At 35.4% G+C, this 19,600-nt stretch overlaps 1 protein-coding gene across 1 annotated transcript; it reads left to right on the forward strand.

The window, feature by feature from the left end:
- The first annotated feature begins 14,170 nt into the window (after positions 1 to 14,170).
- On the forward strand, positions 14,171 to 15,769 carry LOC135152252 (uncharacterized). Its single transcript, XM_064092106.1, has one exon. It carries the CDS (start codon positions 14,171 to 14,173, stop codon positions 15,767 to 15,769), a length of 1,599 nt encoding a protein of 532 aa, XP_063948176.1.
- The last annotated feature ends 3,831 nt before the right edge of the window (positions 15,770 to 19,600 follow it).

The following is a 19,600-nucleotide window of genomic DNA, read 5'->3' on the forward strand; positions in this document are numbered from 1 at the left end:
TACTACATACATAAATATTAGTTAATTATTTAGATTATTAGTTTCATTGTAATAATAAAATAATGTATATAAGAGGTTGACTACAAACTTTAAAATTACAACCTCTTTATAAATTTGTGTAATAAATAAAACCACGAATTTAAAAAGTTGATAGACAAATTCTTATATACTTTCTTTTATGAATATAATTAAATTCGTGCCAAGCTTATTTAGTATATAGTTTTTGTTAGTTTGTTTGTAAGCTATTAATTTTACACCCTTCAAACCATTTGACGGAATGTGCAACTAACTAAAAGTGTGTCAAGATTTAAAATAATTATCCTTAAAATCTTCTAAAATGATGTGTTTGACAAACAATGTCCTAAAAAACTCCTAAGACCAAGGTATTTGTACCTATCTCCGCAACCATGATTTATCCTTTCCAAATCAACTGCTTTTGCAACTTTTATAAAACCCATGAACTTAGTAGTGGCACGTGGGATATCAGAAGTTGGAGAATTGAAAGAGCATCGAGTACAAGTCTACTAAATACCATTTGATGATTGATAAGTGAATAAGATTACATATATTTCATAGTATTGTTTTCTCCCTTTTTAGAATCACCATGAATACGTACGATCAACTGGCTAATCTTATGGAACCAGAACTGATTGGAGTGCCGATATGCGCGTTACGAGGATGTGGCCATCAATCTTGACCTTCGGAGGCAAACAAGATTTTAAAGGCTACAATCTACTACTACTGGACGAAGATGTGAGTTTTTTAATGAATAAGAGTAATTCTTTTTTCCGAAAAATGATTCGTTGATTTATATCATTGCTATTTTTGGTTGCTTGTAGTACTGAATTGTTTTGGCATAGATCTGTCGAAAACATGAAAGCACCTCATAGCTATCTGCTTAGTTTAATTTCTGTACGTATACTCCTTTATTCAATACTTGACTCTCTTAAAAATTGAGATCATACATTTATGCAAGAGGATTGTGCATGATTTGGTCATACATATTAATTTTTACAAATTAGTGTCTGATGGATTGACTATGCTTAACATTTATAACAATTTTTTTGATTGACAAAAACTAAATTGTTTGTGATATATTCCCGTTTTTGTATGGAACTGTCATGTGCATGCTTTTGTTTATGCGGATAATTGGACCGCACTGAATAAAAAAAACTGAAATCAAGGAAGGAGGTCTTTATGCAATTACCAGTTTCTACGCAAAAGAAGCTTTTGGTTCTTTGAAGCCAGTCTCTTCTAAGACCTTGATAAATTTCTCAAACTCTACAATGGTGGAAAAAATTAAAAACGACGACGTGATGATACATATGCACAAGTTTGAGTTAGTTGATTAGGGTGATCTACTCAAAATTGCAAATTCTAACAAGAATGCAGATTTACCGGAATTCTCAACTGGTTAGACACATATTCTTATACATAACGAACCTTTAATTACACTTTTATTGCACTTTGTATTTATCGATGATTTGTCTCTTTGATGCAAACACTAATGTCATTGGAGTAATTGCAAATTACGAGGATGTTCACGAGATTGGTACATTTAATGGACCTGGAAATATCGTTAGATTCAGAATCACAGATGGAAGGTGATTGTGATTTGATATATTGTAAAGATCCTGAATACTAGGTTTACGATTGAATTTTTGTAATTCTAACATGGCTATAAAAATGCAGGTATTCCAGTAGTGTGGTGATTCGGGGTGATCTCACAAAAACAACACAAGAGGAAAAAGAAAGAGTCGGGGAAACAACTATCATCGTGACCCTGACGAGTACAAAGCTTAAAACATATAAGCGTAAGCCGGCTAAACCCTTTGGCTTTTGAAAGATCAGCTAATATTTATGCGTTTGTTCCTAAAGAAACTGATGCAACACTTACTCACTAATTTTATTTCAGATACCATACAGATCAACACCGTTCTGTCATTGAAAATATACATGAATCCGGATATCGATGCTGTCATTGCCATGTGTCAGAGGTAGTTTAATTTACCCTCATACTTAAGATAGTAATGATATAACATGTATTATCAAAAAAATTTAAGATACGTTATTAGGTGGGACAAATAAAAGGCTGATTGATGAAGGATACAAACCTGGCGAGGCAAATATTGTCACTCGAACTCCCAGAACTGTGCAGCAAAGTGTGGAAACCATGACATTGAGCGAGCTAACTGCTAAGTGAAGAAATTACATAGGATTACATAATGGTTCATGAAATCGGATGAATTAATTAATTAATTAATTAATTACTGAATCAATGAATAACCGCTACTTATTAGGCACCACTGGTGAATCGTGTAACATTAACAGATCTTATGTGATGGTTGCATTTTAAAACTATAGAAACATGTTTTCTGTGTTGTCAAGGTCATAAGTGTTGAAGAAAATGGTTGTTGGTGCTATAGTTGTGGAGGTTGTGGATCAGAGGTGGATAAATAGGATGGTAAGCTTTTTTGCAGCAACTGCAAGCATTGCATTCTTGTTGCAGAAAAAAGGTATTGATTAATGTCAATTCAGTACAATATCTTCCATGTAATTATCATAGTCTTGGTCTTAACAATGATTTTGGTATGGCATTCAGGTACATAGTGGTCATTCTTGGCGAGGACTTTACAGAAGCATACAACTTTGTTCTTATGGACAAAGTTGTTGAAGCATACAACTTTGTTCTTATGTACATAGTGGTCATTCAGGTATTTGTTGTTGATGCCATTGATGCAGGTGCATTCGTCTCTACTATTTATTCGGTGTCGGAAACATATAGCATAACATCTTCTTTTGGCATTGTAAGTGTCTTCGATAAACTTATTTAGGCATTTTAATATGCAAAGGATGCCATACAAGACATAGTCTGATTTTCTGGGACAAAATGAAATTTAACAAAAAAACAACTTTACTTGCAAACCTCTGCCGTCAACCTTTCACAAGAAAATGATACACCAGATACCTCAAAATCGTCTTCAAAAAGAGTTAAACTAGTTAGTTTCTTTTAAAGGCCTAATCTTCGTTCATTCACTATACATGTGTGTTTGTGTTTACAACTTAACTAGTGACAAGTTGGTTGCATCTGCTGCCTTTCCAGATTTGAATGAGTAGCTCATCCCCGGATAATCAACGTTCCTTTTTCAATTTTGGTTTCTATTATTAATTTCTACGCAATGGATATTATTTAACTTATTGGTGTTTGTCTAAGACTTTTTATTAATATTCAGAATTTTCAGTTGGTTGAAGTATTCTTGTTTTATAGCTTTTTAATTAAATATTTGGACCGGGACCAATACAAAACTTTTAGAAATATGAAATCACTGCATTATTTCAAGGAACAGAATCTGCAACACAAGCACACTCATTTTATAAGCAAACTTTTTTATGATGAATTTCTGAAAAAATATAGATCACATTTTAAATTCAATCTGAAAGTATGGTATGTATGCTTCGTAAAATTGTGGAAACGGAGAGTTATAAATAGAGACACATAACAATATGTAATGACATGTGATTATTAGATGTGTACAAATAAGTAATCAATTATAAAAATATGAAAATAACAAACATTACCCGTGTGCGAAGCACGGGCTAGATGATGTTAGGTCCAGATACGATTGTAGAAGGGGGGTTGAATACAATCGATACCAAAAAAAATCGCGGAAGTGAATCTGATTTAAATATAACTTGTTAATCAGATTATAATTAATTAATATAACAATGTTTAACGTCGTTATATAATTAATATGGTTCAGTTTTAATGTCCACTAAAGTTCGTAGAATAAATTCGACAGGTTATATTCTAGATTTAGTGATTAAAACAACCGGGTTATCAAAGCACAGAAAACTGAGGATATAACGATCAAGCAAGTTACGAACAACTTGAAAGCTTTACAAATGCTTTGAATTACAAAGTGATGAACACTTTCAAATGAAGAAACTAAGCCATATTTATAGGCAAAGCTTTGTACATGAAAGACAATTAAAAGACAAGACAAATACAAGCTTGGAAAGACAAATACAAAGAGGGTATGACAATCTAGGCTTGGGCAAGACAATTCAAGGCAAGGAAAGACAATTACAGATTGTCTACCAAGCTTTAACCAAGTCAGAAAGACAATTAGTAGGGAAGGTATGACAATCCTATTGATAGAAAGACAATCACTAGAATCGGCAAGACAATTCAAGATTGTCTTGCACACCTTCAAGCATTCGGCAAGACAAAAGGATTGTCTTGGCAGAGAAGAAACTCTCGGCAAGACAAACCAATTGTCTTGGCAGAGGTGATAACTTCGGCAAGACAAACCAATTGTCTTGCTGCCATACTAAGTCATTCGGCAAGACAATTCAATTGAATTGTCTTGCACACCATTGAATCACACGGCAAGACAAGACAATTGAATTGTCTTGCACACTGACTTCATCCCATGTGGCCAGATCAGTAAGACAATCACTGATTGTCTTGCTGGGCTTGTTTTGGTGATAAAGAATGTAATATTGTAGAATATATAAAATAGAAAATTATTCACTTAATTAAGTTAATCATATAAATTCATAAATTAAATTAATTCGAGAGTGAATTAATTTAATAAATAAATTACATAATTAATATAATTATTTGAGAAGTGAAATAATAGTCTATTAAATATTTAATCACCCAATCTTCAGTAGAACTGCTTCCTGTCTTCTTTAAACTTGAATAACTTCTTCTTGATTTGTCGAACGAACGAACTACCACTTCTGCTTGACTTCAAATATTTAATTTGAATAACTGATACACAGATGTACTGTCTGGTTCATCTGTATCTAGTTAAATCAAATATTCTTCGTCATATAAACAATATGAATTTGGTTAGTTCGTCGAGTCTTCGTCTTGTAAGTACTTCTTCATTAAATGGAATCTTCTGATAAAATAAAGTATAGAAACTTTATATCTTCTGAACTCCTGGACGTGCCACAAAAGATTACTTGTGCACTGAGGCTTGAACATATTAATGAACTTCTTTCAGTGGTGTGCAGCAGCATCCTGGAATTTATCTGACATATAATTCCCATAAATCATTTGACGTTCTTCGTACGGATTCCGACGACTTGCTATTTACTGAGCTTTCTTATCTGAATTGAGTTGTACCTTTTTAAATACAAATAGGCTGAACATATGCCTTTCAGATGACTAGTATTTTATGATTGACGGGTGTGTAATTCGCACGGTTTAAACACTCGAGTAGGGGTGAGCAATACCGAACCGAAACCAAAAAACCGAACCATACAATTTCGGTTTAGTTTGGTTTCATTTTTTCAAAATTTTGGTTAATTTGGTTTGAACCGAAAATAATTTCGGTTCGATTTTCGATATAATATTTAATTTAAACTGGAATAACCGAACTTTTATTAAATATAAAACAATATATATATATATATATATATATATATATATATATATATATATATATATATATATATATATATATATATATATATATATATATATATATATATATATATACACAATATTACATATGTATAGACGTCGAGATAGTCACTAAGACACTAACCCTAACCCCCCGTCCTAATCTAAATACTAAAGTGTGGCTCTCCTAACGGCTAACCAGTACCACGAAATACGAATCCCTGATCAGACGACTACAAAATCACTAACTCTCTCGATTACACGAATTCATTTAGTTGATTTAGTTCATCAGCAACTCTTCTCTCCACTGTCCAGGTTTGTATTTGATTTATTTACTCTACTCTTCGATTTGTTTGCTGATTTTAGATAGCTGACTGTGAAATTAATTAGCTTGGATTTCATCCAATAATTTTCGTAATTTCGATTTAGATTAGTGATTATGTGCATCGATTTAGTGTTTTTATTAATTAGATTTCAGTTCGAGAATAATATAATCTGTTAGATTTTGATTTCGAATCTTCGATTTCAATTCTAGAATAATATAATCGGTTAGATGTTATAAACTTGTTGGCTATTGCAATAGCTACTGCCTACTGATATTCTAAATTTCTAATAGCCTTTTTTTTAAAACTTGTTTTTCAGTTGGAATTATGTCGCAAAGTGAACGAGATCCGGAAGTGGGTGACTCGAATGATGCTAATACTAATGCAAGCACTGGAAAGAGAAAAGATCAAGGAAGCCTATAAAAGATAGGTCGGAGGCGTGGGATCAGTTCTCAAAGTTTTTAGATGCAGAAGGCGCGCAAAGAGCTAGGTGCAACTATTGTGAGAAGGTATATCGTTCCGATACTTGTACTAATGGCACTAGTTCACTTAGAAATCATCTTAAAGCTTGCAATAATTACCCCTTAGTGGTGAATTAAAACAAACTCAATTGTCCATGCAACCCGAAATGGCGTTTGGATCAAAAAGCTTCTAGACATAGGTTAGCCGACATGATTTTAATTGATGAACTTCCATTTAGGTTTGTTGAGGGTAAGGTTTTATTGATTTCATGCGCACTAGTCTACCACTTTTTAACATGCCATCACGTTTTACCATTGCTAGAGATTGTTACCAAATCTTTTTGCATGAGTAGAAAAAGTTGACTGCTAATTATTTCAAGATGTCGGGTCAAAGAATTAACATTACCATAGACACTTGGACTTCAATTCAAAAGATTAATTATATTAGGGGTGTTCGCGGTGCGGGAGGTGCGGTTTTTTCCTAAAACCGCCAACCCACCCGCGCATGCGATTTGGAAAAATTCATAAACCGCAACTGCACCGCGTAAAATAAAAACCGCGTAAACCACAGCACAAAATTGCGGTGTGGGGTGGTGCTGTTCGTGCGGTTTATACATTCAAAAAGTTTATACTTTTGAATGACAATATAAATATAATTTAAATTATATGTATTTAAAATAAATTTTTATGATAGATTTACATACACACACACACATATATATTTACAAGTTTAGAGTTACTATACTCATCAAAGAAATATAAACAAAGATATAAGTATGATAATGATTAAGATGAAAATATTTTAACACCAAAAAATCATTTTATAAAAAGAAAATATAATTATAATATTTAATTTGTCGTCTTAGAACTAACCTTAATTTATATTATAAAATTATTAAAATTAAGTTGAGTAAGTTGAACATATACACACACACAGACATACAAGAGATAATATCATAATAAATAATCTACATATATAATATAAATATTTGTAATTATATGTGATATATTTTTATATATTAGAAAATAGCGGGGCGGTGCGGTTTGAACCGCGTTTGCATAAAGTCAAACCGCAACCCGCACCGCACTGCGTGGTTTGTTAAAATTTCAAACCGCACCACGAAAAAGAAAAACCACATTTTGCGGTGTGGTGCGGAGCGGTGCGGACGGTTTATGCAGTGTGGCCGGTTTGATGAACACCCCTAAATTATATGTGCATCACGACTTACTATATTGATCAAAACTGGAAATTGCAAAAGAAAATAATCAACTTATGTCCTATTGAGGGTCATAGGGGTGAGTTATTAGCTAGGGACATTGACATGTGTTTGAAAGATTGGGGGATATCAAAAGTGTTTGCAATTACTGTTGACAATGCAAATTCAAATCATACTTGTATTCAATTATTGAAGGATGGGTTGTCTTCTAGGTGGTGTGATTTTTTTGGAGGAAGATATATGCGCATGAGATTTATTACACACATTATTAATTTGACTGTGAATGATGGGCTTCTTCATATGAAAGTATCGATTAAAAGAGTGAGAAAAGCGGTTAGATTTGTGACATCATCTCCGGCTAGAATAGTCAAATTCAAGGAGTGCATTGAGTTAAAAAAAAACATTGCTTGTAAATCTATGTTGTGTTTAGAAGGAAGTACAAGATGAAATCTCACTTATTTGATGTTAAATGTGGCTCAAAAACTGGCATTTGAACAATTTGAAAGAATGGATCCATACTTTGTACATGATCTTAATGAGGCCGGTGTTTTGCCTACTTTTTGGGATTGGGGTAATATTAGAAGGATGGTTGACATGATAGTTCATTTCTATGAACTAACCATTAGGATATCGGGTTCTTTATATGTTACATCTAATGTATTTTATCACGATATTAGCACGGTTAATTTCTTGTTGAAAGAGTGGATGAAGAATGATGATGTTGAGGTGAAGTTAATGAGTGAAAGAATGAAAGAGAAATATGACAAATATTGGGGTGATGAACAAAATGAACAAACTCATCTATGTGGCGGTTATTGTTGATCCTAGGTACAAGTTAGAGTTCATTGAGTTTGCATTTTGTGAGGTATATAGAAATGAAATTGATTGGAAATTGGTAAGTGACACAAATGTACTGTTGATGGAGTTATTTGAAGAGTATAAAAAGAATTGTCAACCCAAAACTACTTAAACTAATTAACAAGATCAATCTTATTTCAATTCCTTGAGCAAAAATGTAACTACATCTTCAAGAACAACATCAGCATTGGGAGCTAGGTTAATGAGGCAAAAGATGGAGAGTGGAGAAGTAGAATCCAAATGTGAATTGGATATCTGTCATAAGGATAGTGTTCAAGTTACAAAAAGTGAGGATTTTGATATTTTGAAATGGTGGAAAGTTAACTCAAGTAGGTTCCCCATCCTCTCACAACTTGCCCATGATGTTTTAGTAATTTCAATCTCCACCGTAGCATCGGAATCCGCTTTTAGTACGGGTGGAAGAATACTTGATCCATATAGGAGTTCCTTGACATCTAAGGTTGTGGAGGGTTTGATTTGTCCTCAATATTGGTTAAGATCGGCTAAACGTCCAAAGACCATATAAGAAGATTTGAATGACCTTTAAAAATTCGAAGAAGGTACATTATATATGTATTTTGCATTTCGTGTGTTATTAATTGTAGTATTCGTGAAATATTTGAATTAATGTCTCATTTTAATAAACTTTGCAGCATTTTCAGCTCTTACGATAGAAGAGAATATTCAAGATGATGCTATAACTTTAGAGAGTGACTGGTAATCAGTTAATCACTGTTTTTTTACTCTGTTGCTCTACTTTGTTTAAGCACATTGTTTCCTCTCTGCTGCTCCGATTTTGGGTTTTTGTTGATTTGTACAATGTATTTTGTTTCTTGGTATGCTGTTAGGCGAGGTTTTTTGTCGTTCATGCTTGTTGGAATCCTCATTTTCCCGAGGAGTGTGTGGTTTTGTTAGAAAGTGGGAAACTGGTCTTGTTTAATTAATAAAATTAAACGGAAGACTTTAACTGAACAGGTGATAATTTTGTACAAGAAAATGGTCAGTAGATAATGCCATTATGCAGAAACCAGGTCTAACAATTTTGTACAAGAAACAGAGCATCCAAAAATATGTTCTGTGCACCAAACTACCAATATGCAATAATGTATCTATCTAGTTGTCTACAGTATCATGGTTTACCCCGAGCTTTGCTTAATTACTATTTTGCATATAGTATAGTGGTTCACATTCAGGTTTCAGATTTGCTATGTCCTCTCATTAAAGAATTTCTCATGCACAAGCACAACCTTATATGATTTTCCAATGTAATCATATATGATATGGAGGATCTGTTTGCTGTGATTACATCTTGGAATGCCAGCCATGAAAACTTCTCTTTTAACATATGAACTAGCCCTAAAACCCGTGCAAGGCACGGGGGTCGGTCCTAGTGTTATGAGTGAATTGTCCATATTTCTGCGCGTCAATTAGCTATCGGTGGTGGTTGTGCGTGAGTTAGCTATATGTGGTATGTTGTATGAGAAATCCTATCCAAGATGGAGGTACATTGGCTCAAGCTGAAGTGTAATAAGCAGTTGCAAGTGAGTAATTAAGCCCACACTAAGGCATGAAGCCGAGTAAAAAGTGTTGAAGCTCCAAATGCGAATATGCATTGTGTATAAATTTTTATTTTCATCTCACCTTGAATGAGACTCCTATTCTGATTAGGTTGGAATAAGAGTAAATAATTTGTTAGGAACCAGATTTATGAAATTGTTAATTCATCAATATTCACCATCAAGTTATATTCCATGCGTAAGGCAGGACCTCATAATCAGTTTTGTACACCATATGAGTACAGTTAGTTGTACAGTAAAGGCGAAGTACAGAAGGATCTATTGTAGCAAACCATAACAAGTAATCATTTAGAGGTGAGATTTTGCTAAGTATTTGTTTCAAAGATATATTATAAACCTATCTTTGTTGGAAGGAAATGGAATAAAAAATTTAGATGGATCATAAAGATTCGATCATCTATAGAGAAGTGTATTCCCGTATAAAGTATGTAGGATATGTGGGTGCCGGCTTGTTATAAATTAGTCCACATAATTTAATGGCATCTGTATCAATTGAATAAGTAAATTATTGAGTTTTTAGAAGCAAATATATTTAATCAATTGTGTCATTGCAGTGGTTGATCCTTAGGTAGTTGTAAGGCAGGAATATTTTTAATAAAGTAGGGGGTAATAATAAACATGCGCCAACCATTTCATGAAGTATATGTGTAGAAAGTCTTTCATCAGACTAACGAAACTTAGGATTAATTAAACTAACCTTAAGGGTCCTATTATTTTCATACATCATTTCTCACTATTATCTGATGGCACGCATATCTCTGGGAGGCCGGGAGTTCTGCTTGTCAACCAGTTTTTGGCCTTTTGTTCCCGTTTGTGGAAGCCTGGACTTCTGTTGCAGTTGTTGGATGTGCGGTTCTTTTTGATGGCTCTGCATCACTGTGTCCTCCTACCTTTGAAGCATCTGCCTCTGTGGCTGGCCTTGCTTTTGTAGCCTCTGAAGTTGCGTCCGTCAGGACTCTTGTGATTGTGTATTCTTCACATCCGTGTGAAGTGTTGTATTGGGTGACTTTAATTTGAAAGAGACAAACCTTACCAATAATGTTGCTAACCATTGGTCATATGTTGGACATGTCTTCATCCTGCGCAAGAGTAAGTAATAATGTTTTGATATTGTAATATGTATTGTGAAACTTTAGTTGAATTTCTTATTACCTGTCCTATCTCCTGCAAAGTTTTTGCCAAGGGCACACCGACAAGCTGTTCCGCTTCCTTGTTGTAAAGTGTTAGACTTGTGTTCCCATTTGTGTCTTGGACAGAGATGACTATTCTAAACCTGCATAATGTCTTGTGTTACCCTGACATAGACTTGTAGTGTGGAGAAAGCCACACTGCATAAAAGCCCTTTTGTTTTAGTTTTAGTAATTATTGGAAGTGACTGTTGTGAACCTTTGTGACACCGGATCCGCAGGTTGCGCACATGTTAAGCAGTAAGGTATTCCTTCAATAGGACGTACCGCTCTGGCGCATTTTTGGGCAGCACGTGTGGCACCAACCATTCCCATTGAGTATTTCTTTGATCTCTGCATGGCATAAGCAGCGAACGTCCTGGACCATGAAGAGGTGACAATTTAAGTGTATAGTGTTGTATATCGCTCCCATTAGAATCAATGAATTAATGTGGATGAATAGAGAATTTGTTTCACCTCCTGTCCTGGTTGAACTTTGATATCGAGTATAGAGTCAATTGTGAGCTGAGGCACACTTTTTCCTTCTGTTGTGACAAACCTTTCACGAACTGGTGGTGGCAACAGGTCTGATGGCTTCCCCATTGCAGCTGATAACACTACTAGAAAAACAGGATCAGACATCACAGATTAGACATCGGTTAAAAAAACCACCGATGTTAAAACCCTTTTTTACATCGAAATTTTAAAAACCGATGTCTATTAAAAAACTAGACATCATCTTAGTGTAGAACTGATGTCTAAAACATGTTTTTAAAAAATTGGCCGCGCTTCCCCGCTGCTATTCCCCACTTAGCCAAATTTTTCACAAACAAAAAAACGCTTTTAAAACCCCCGCTTAGTTGATGTGTTGTCTGAACAAGACATCAACACCTGTCTTTAAACATAAAATTAAAAGGAAAAAGACATAAAACTAATAAAACTACCTAAATTAAATCATTTGTACAAAATACATTCTCTCTCCCCGTTCTTCCCCCTTTCTCAGCGAGCGAACCCTAGGTTCCAATTCGGCCGATTTCATCCTTAACTTTGTGCGCTAAAGGTTGATTTGTACCTAATAAACTGATGTTTGTTCGATTACAATACTCATTTGCTTCTTTAATTCGTTTTTTCAACAGATCTCAGAGTTCAGTTCGAGTGTGGAGTTTGTGGGTTTAGTGGGTGCTCGTACTTCAGTTCGAGTTTGGAGTCTGTGGGGTTTGGAGTTCGAGCTCGGAGTCTGTTCAAGCTCTGTTCAAGTCTATTCAAGCTCTGTTCGAGTTGGAGGAGGTAATTTCTTATTTATTACTTGAGTTTGGGTATCCTTGTGGTTGTATGTGTATGTATATATGTATTTCAGTGTGTGTTTTTGGAAAATGAGATAGTTTGTAGTTGTGGTTTTTGGAAAATGAGATAGTATGTTTATATGTATTTGTATGTTTATATGTATTTGTATGTTTGTAGTTGCTTATCATAAACTGATTGGAGTGGTTTTGTATATTGAATTAGTTAGCTAGTGTCCTTTGTTTTTGGTCTTACAAAGGATAGCTATTTTATATTGTTCAGTGTCGTATATATATGTTCAGTAAACTTACAGTAAACTGGTTCTTATATTGTTCAGTGTCGTAGCTGTGAAAATTAGAATATTGTAGCAGTTAGATCACCTTGAATGTGGAGTATACTGAGAAGTGGATTTAAATTATACGTGTTACACAATTTTATGCTATCTGTTTTCTCTTTGGTCTTGTTAATGTGCACAATTTTCTTCGAGGTTTAAATGATTGCTATGTTGGTAAAACCTTAATTCTAAACTTAATACTGGAAAATGGAAATGGAAGTGTATATAGGTGATACACTTGTATATACCTTTTTTGCTTAATTCAGAATAATTTGCAAGATAGATTGGTGTTATTTTAAATGTCACAAGCATGTTAAGGTTAACATCTATAGCAGTTATTTTACCTTGAATGTGGTGGTGTACAGTGAGAAAAAGCAGATCAAAATGCTCTGTTTTAGACTGGAACAAAAGGTGTATATTGGTGATATACTTGTATTTACCTATTCTGCTTAATTCAGAAGTCTGCAACTTAGTGATTATTTTATAAGGATAGGTATTTTATTTTATATTGGAGTGGTTTGTGCTCATATGATATGATATATATATATGTTCTATTATGTTATGTTTTTCTTAGTAACTAGGCTGTTTTCATAATAAGTAGGCACACTCACAACCCATCTGTCATTTTAGATATCAAATTTTAGCAAGTTATTTGACAAGTAATTTGACAATCAGGTAGTACTTTGGGGACAACATGGACAAGTCATGGATTGCGAAAGATAGGGATTCACTAGAATATGAAATGGGGGTCGAGCAGTTTTTGATATTTGCTGAGGAGAACTCTTGTGACCCCAAAAAAATCCCCTGTCCTTGTTCACGTTGTGTCAACTTCAAGAAATATCCCGTAAAGATTATCAGGGGTCATTTGTACGAATATGAGTTTAGTTTAGGGTACGTTGATTGGATTTGGCATAAGGAAGAGTCTAGGACTAGGTCAGTAGTTGATAGTAATTGCCGAGGTCCTACCCCTGTCCCCGCTGCCCCCGTTGCCTCAGCTTCGGAAACAGTTAATGTTTGTGATGCTGCGTATAATTCAGGGGACTATGATAATGAATCGTACGAGTTTAGGAGGTTCTTGGCTGATGCTGAACAGCCTTTATTCGATGGTAGCGAATGTACCAAGTTAGAGTCGATGCTGAAATTACATAATTGGAAAGCTAGGTTTGGAATCAGTGATAGTGCATTCACAGATTTGCTTTCTTCTGTTGGATCACTCCTTCCCAAAGATAATGTCCTACCACAAAATGCATATGCAGCAAAGAAAACCTTGTCTGATTTAGGCCTAGAGTACGAAAAAATTCACGCTTGTCCAAACAACTGCATACTCTATCGGGGTGTATATTCTGATGTTTTTCAGTGTCCTAAGTGCCATGTATCTAGGTGGAAGGTAGGAAAACATGGTAAAGAAAGAGTCAATGTTCCGGCAAAAGTCATGTGGTATTTTCCAATTATTCCTAGATTTAGACGAATGTTTAAATCTCCTACCACCTCCGAACAAATGACTTGGCACGCAAAGCATCGAATACAAGACGGGAAGATGCGACATCCCGCTGACTCGCCTTCATGGAGAAATATTGATTATAGGTGGCCAGAATTTGGTAGCGAAGCAAAAAACATTCGCTTGGCTTTGTCGGCAGATGGGATAAATCCACATAATAATGGACTAACAAACAGATATACTTGTTGGCCGGTAGTTTTAGTAATATATAACCTTCCTCCCTGGTTAGCCATGAAAAGGAAGTTTATGATGTTAACAATACTAGTTTCCGGTCCGCATGAGCCTGGTAATAACATCGACGTGTATTTACAGCCGTTAATTGATGATTTAAAGAAGCTTTGGGAAGAAGGCGAACCAAATGTGTATGATGCGCATAGTAAATCATATTTTACTTTGAGAGCAGTTTTGTTATGGACAATAAATGACTTTCCTGCCTACGGAAACTTGTCTGGCTGCGTTAATAAAGGTTATATGTGTTGTCCAGTATGCGGGGATGATACCGTTGCTAAATATTTGAGCCATAGTAGGAAGATGTGTTATTTAGGTCATCGACGTTATTTGCCTAGAAATCATCCTTATAGGAGGCAGCGGGCAGCATTTAATGGAGAACAGGAGTTGGGGCACGCACGGCAACCTCTTTCTGGAGAAGAGGTCTTAGCGCAGCAAGAACGGATTAAATTTGAATTTGGGAGGGAAGGAAGAAAGTCAAAGAAGGTGGACTGTCCATGGAAGAAGAAATCGATTTTTTTTGAGTTGGAATATTGGAAGTTTCACCATGTTCGTCATTGTCTTGATGTCATGCACGTCGAGAAGAATGTGTGTGATAGTGTGATTGGCACATTATTGAATATGAAATTTAAGTCTAAAGATACGGCTGCTTCTCGTCTTGACATGATTGATATGGGGGTCAGGGCTGATTTAGCTCCTGAAGTCGGAGTTAGGAAGACCTACTTGCCTCCTTCTGTTTTTAATTTGTCAAAGGCTGAAAAAAAGGTAGTTTTATCATCATTAATGCATATGAAACTTCCCTATGGACATGCGTCGAACATAAAAAATTGTGTTTCGATGGATGAATTGAAGATGTTTGGGATGAAGTCCCATGATTGTCACATCCTACTGCAGCAATTACTTCCTGTCGCAATTCGTTCGGTTCTTCCCAAACATGTGAGGGTCACAATAATAAGACTATGTTTCTTTTTTAATGCTTTATGCTGCAAAATTGTAGACGTGTCGAAACTAGATAAGTTACAAACAGATGTCATAGTGACCTTGTGTGACCTGGAAAAGATCTTTCCAGCATCATTTTTTTATGTAATGATACATCTGGTAGTTCACTTGGTTCGGGAATTGCGGTTATGTGGGCCAGTGTTTTATAGGTGGATGTATGCTTCTGAACGGTTTAATAAGGTATTGAAGAGTTACGTAAGAAACCATTATTATCCCGAAGGTTGTATAGCAGAAAGCTACCTCGGAGAAGAGTCGGTAGAATTCTGCCAAGAGTTTGTTAATCAAAGTTGCACCACTGCTGGTATTCGCAAAGATGCAGGAAAGCTAAGTGGTCCATTATCTGTTGTGATAATGAAATCAATTGAAGAAAAAGAGCGAGATGAGGTGTTAGATATAATTGATGATTACTAATGTTCTTAAAGTTTGTTTTAGAACAGAAGTGATCAGAGTTTAAACTGGAAGCTGATCAGAGTTTGATGAAGCTGATCAGAGTTTAGTAAAGTCTGACCAGAGTTTGATAAAGTCTGATCAGAGTTTACATAGTCAAGACTCGTCAGAGTTTACACGTGGAAAGAGCTCAGAAGCGGATATACTTCAAGGAAGGATAGAAGCGGAGGAGTGATTTGCTGACTATGGAAACTAAACAGAAAACTGGAGCAATCTTTGATTGATAGAAAACATAGCTGATTTATAAGATATCAAATCAGAGATTGATTTTGTAACTGTGTCTATATAAACACAGAATAGGGTTACTCTATATGAGTTGAGTTATCGAGTACATTGTTAAGAACCCTAGCAGCTCTTAGTGATAATATATATAAATCACTGAGAGAGTTTTTGTAACCATTCAAGCTTTGTGAATAAGAGTTTATTGTTTTAAATCTCTTATATTGTCATACTGTGTTACAGATTGTGATCACTATATCATCCTATATAGTGAGTTTATAGGACCTAACAAGTGGTATCAGAGCGAGCTCTGTTAAGATTACTACAGTGAGATCTTAATCACAATCATGTCTGAAAAATCACAAGCTTCATCCTTTAGAGTTCCAATCCTTAAGGCATCTGAATATCCAGTCTGGAAAGAGAGAATGATCATATTCTTAGACTCTGTTGATCCAGAATATCTTGACAGGATCTATGATGGACCACATATGCCCACCAAGCTCTCTGTTGGGCTTGCAGATGAACCTCAGAAGATGGTTCCAAAAGAAAAGAAAGATTATACCCCTGAGGACATCTTGTCAATTGGTAAAGACTCTAAGGTGAAACACCTTCTGCACAGTGCCCTTGATAATGCAATGTCTAATAGGGTAATTGGGTGCAAAACTGCTAAACAAATCTGGGATGCTCTGGAAACCAGATGTCAGGGAACTCAGGCCATAAAGAAAAACAGAAAAACAATCCTTACACAGGAGTATGAGCACTTTGACTCAAAATCTGGTGAGTCCTTGACAGATCTGTATGACAGATTTGTCAAACTGTTGAATGACTTATCTCTAGTGAACAAGGAATATGATCTTGAAGACTCAAACCTCAAATTCCTTCTGGCTCTTCCTGAAAAATGGGATTTGAAAGTCACTACAATAAGAGACAATCTTGATCTTGGAGAAATGTCTCTTGATGATGTTTATGGAAGACTGAAGACTCATGAACTTGAGATGGAGCAAAGGAGCAAACGTCATGGAGGAAAATCAAAGTCTGTTGCTCTAAAAGTTCAAGAGGAGGCTGCTAAAAGCAAGGGAAAAGCTCATGTCACAAAGTCTGACATTGAGTCATCAAACTCTGATGACTCAAACTCTGATATTCCCTCAGACTCTGAAGAAAGTGATGATGAGATGATGCAGTTAGCAGCATTGATGGTGAAAAGCTTCAAGAAGTTGGCCTACAAAAAGTTCAACAAAGGCAAAAGTTTTTCAAGGAAAGACAGAAACTCTGACAGAGTTTATGATAAGAAGAACTTCAGGAAGAATGAGGGCAAGGAAGGGAAAGCTGGAAAGGCTGACAAGTATACCTGTTTCAACTGTGGTGAAAAGGGTCACTTTGCATCTGAATGCAAGAAAGCCAAGAAGGAAAAAGAAAAAGCCTTTATCACCAAGAAAGGAAACTGGACAGACACATCTGATTCAGAAGAAGAAGTCAATTATGCTCTGATGGCAAACACTGACAACAACTCTGAATCTACTGCTAAGGTACCTCATTCTACTCTTGCCTTTGATACTGAAGATATAACTGAGTTAAGATTGTTCCTTAAAACTTTGCATATCAGCTTCAGAGATCAGACTTTAGAGAATGAAAGATTAAAATCTGAAACTCTAAATGTAAAGAAAAGGAATGATTATCTAGAAAAAGAATTAGTTCAGATGCTAGAAGTTCAGAAAAAAAGAGATGATGATGTCATTGTCAAAGATGAATTATTAAAGAGGTATGCATCTCTTCAATCAGAACTTGCTAAGGAAAGAGACATTATTAAAACATGGACTAATTCAGGCAAAACCACTCAGGATATCTTAGGTAGTGGAAACTGGAAAAAGGGACTAGGTTATACTGATAACTCAGAAGCTGAGTCATCAAAAACAGAGTTTGTTAAAACTCAAAAACCTAAGGTTAAACCTGTTAAATTTGTTGCTGAATCCTCTAAGTCTAAACAGAGTAGACCAAAATCAGAGATTAACAACAATTTAAAATCTGATAAACCCAAACAGGTTAACATAGGACTGATGACTCAGAAACAGCTTAAACATAAGCTTAAAGAGGTAAAGTCTGATGACAAAAACAAGGAGCCTAGGAAAAATAGAAATGGCAAGATTGGTATAGACAAGAGTAATAACTACATGCCTATTCCAAATGCACCTAGGAAGACATGCCATAACTGTGGTAATACTAATCATCTTGCTAATTTTTGTAGGAAGAACAAAGACATTAACTCCTTACCTACAAAGTCTGGAGTTAGAAAAAGTAGTATTAGATATAAACCACAAGATCCATGTTTTCATTGTGGTAGTTTATGGCATTCTATTTACACTTGCAAAGAATATCATAGTTTGTATAATGATTATTATCAATTGAAACCTTCTTTGAGAAAGGTTAATAAAAACTCTGCAAGTACAAAATCTGTTTCTAGTGCAAACTCTGATCCAAAGTCTGTTAGCTCAAAATCTGATAATGATAATTCCGCTGCAAAAGCTAACAAACTTAATAAGGCCAAGGGATCCAAGCAAGTCTGGGTCCTTAAAACTAACAATTAGTGGTCTTTGTGATTGCAGGGCAACAGGAAGAATATTCTAGTCTTGGACAGTGGATGTTCAGGACACATGACTGGAAATAAGGCCCTGCTGTCAGAGTTTGTGGAGAAAGCTGGCCCAAGTGTTTCTTATGGAGATGGCAACATAGGAAGGACTCTGGGATATGGCAACATCAATCTTGGAAATGTCATCATATCAAATGTAGCTCTTGTTCAAGGGCTAAAACACAATTTACTCTCTGTCAGTCAGATCTGTGACAGAGGATATCATGTTGATTTCTATGAAGAACACAGTGAGATAGTAAGCAAGTCAACAGGCAAGGTGGCAGTGATTGCTCACAGACATGGAAATATTTATGAAATCCACTTGCCTATAAACTCTGAAGGAAAAGCAATTTGGTTGTCAACTAGAATCTCTGCAGAAGAAAGTTGGAAGTGGCACAAGAAGCTCTCACATCTCAATTTCAACTCCATAAATGAGCTTATAAAGAAAAAGCTTGTGAGAGGACTCCCTGAATCACTACTCACTTCAGATGGTCTTTGTGATTTCTGTCAAAAGGCCAAGCAGAGAAAAACATCCTTCAAGAGCAAGACTGAATTCTCAATAAAGAAGCCATATTATCTTCTACATGTTGATCTATTTGGACCAGTTAATGTACCATCCATTGCAAGGAAGAAATATGCTCTTGTCATTGTTAATGAGTATACCAGATACACTTGGGTATATTTTCTTCACTCTAAAGATGAAACTGCTTTACATCTGATGGATCATGTGAAGCTACTGGATCATGGATCTGAAGACAAAGTGAAGATCATTAGAAGTGATAATGGAACTGAGTTCAGAAATTCAACAATGGAAGATTTCCGCAAAGAAAGAGGTGTAGTGCAACAATTTTCTGCACCTGGTACACCACAGCAAAATGGTGTAGTTGAGAGGAAAAACAGGACTCTTATAGAAGCTGCCAGAACTATGCTTGATGAGGCTAAACTACCTACTT

This window comes from Daucus carota, chromosome 4 (assembly GCF_001625215.2).
Source record: "Daucus carota subsp. sativus chromosome 4, DH1 v3.0, whole genome shotgun sequence".
NCBI lineage: Eukaryota > Viridiplantae > Streptophyta > Magnoliopsida > Apiales > Apiaceae > Daucus > Daucus carota.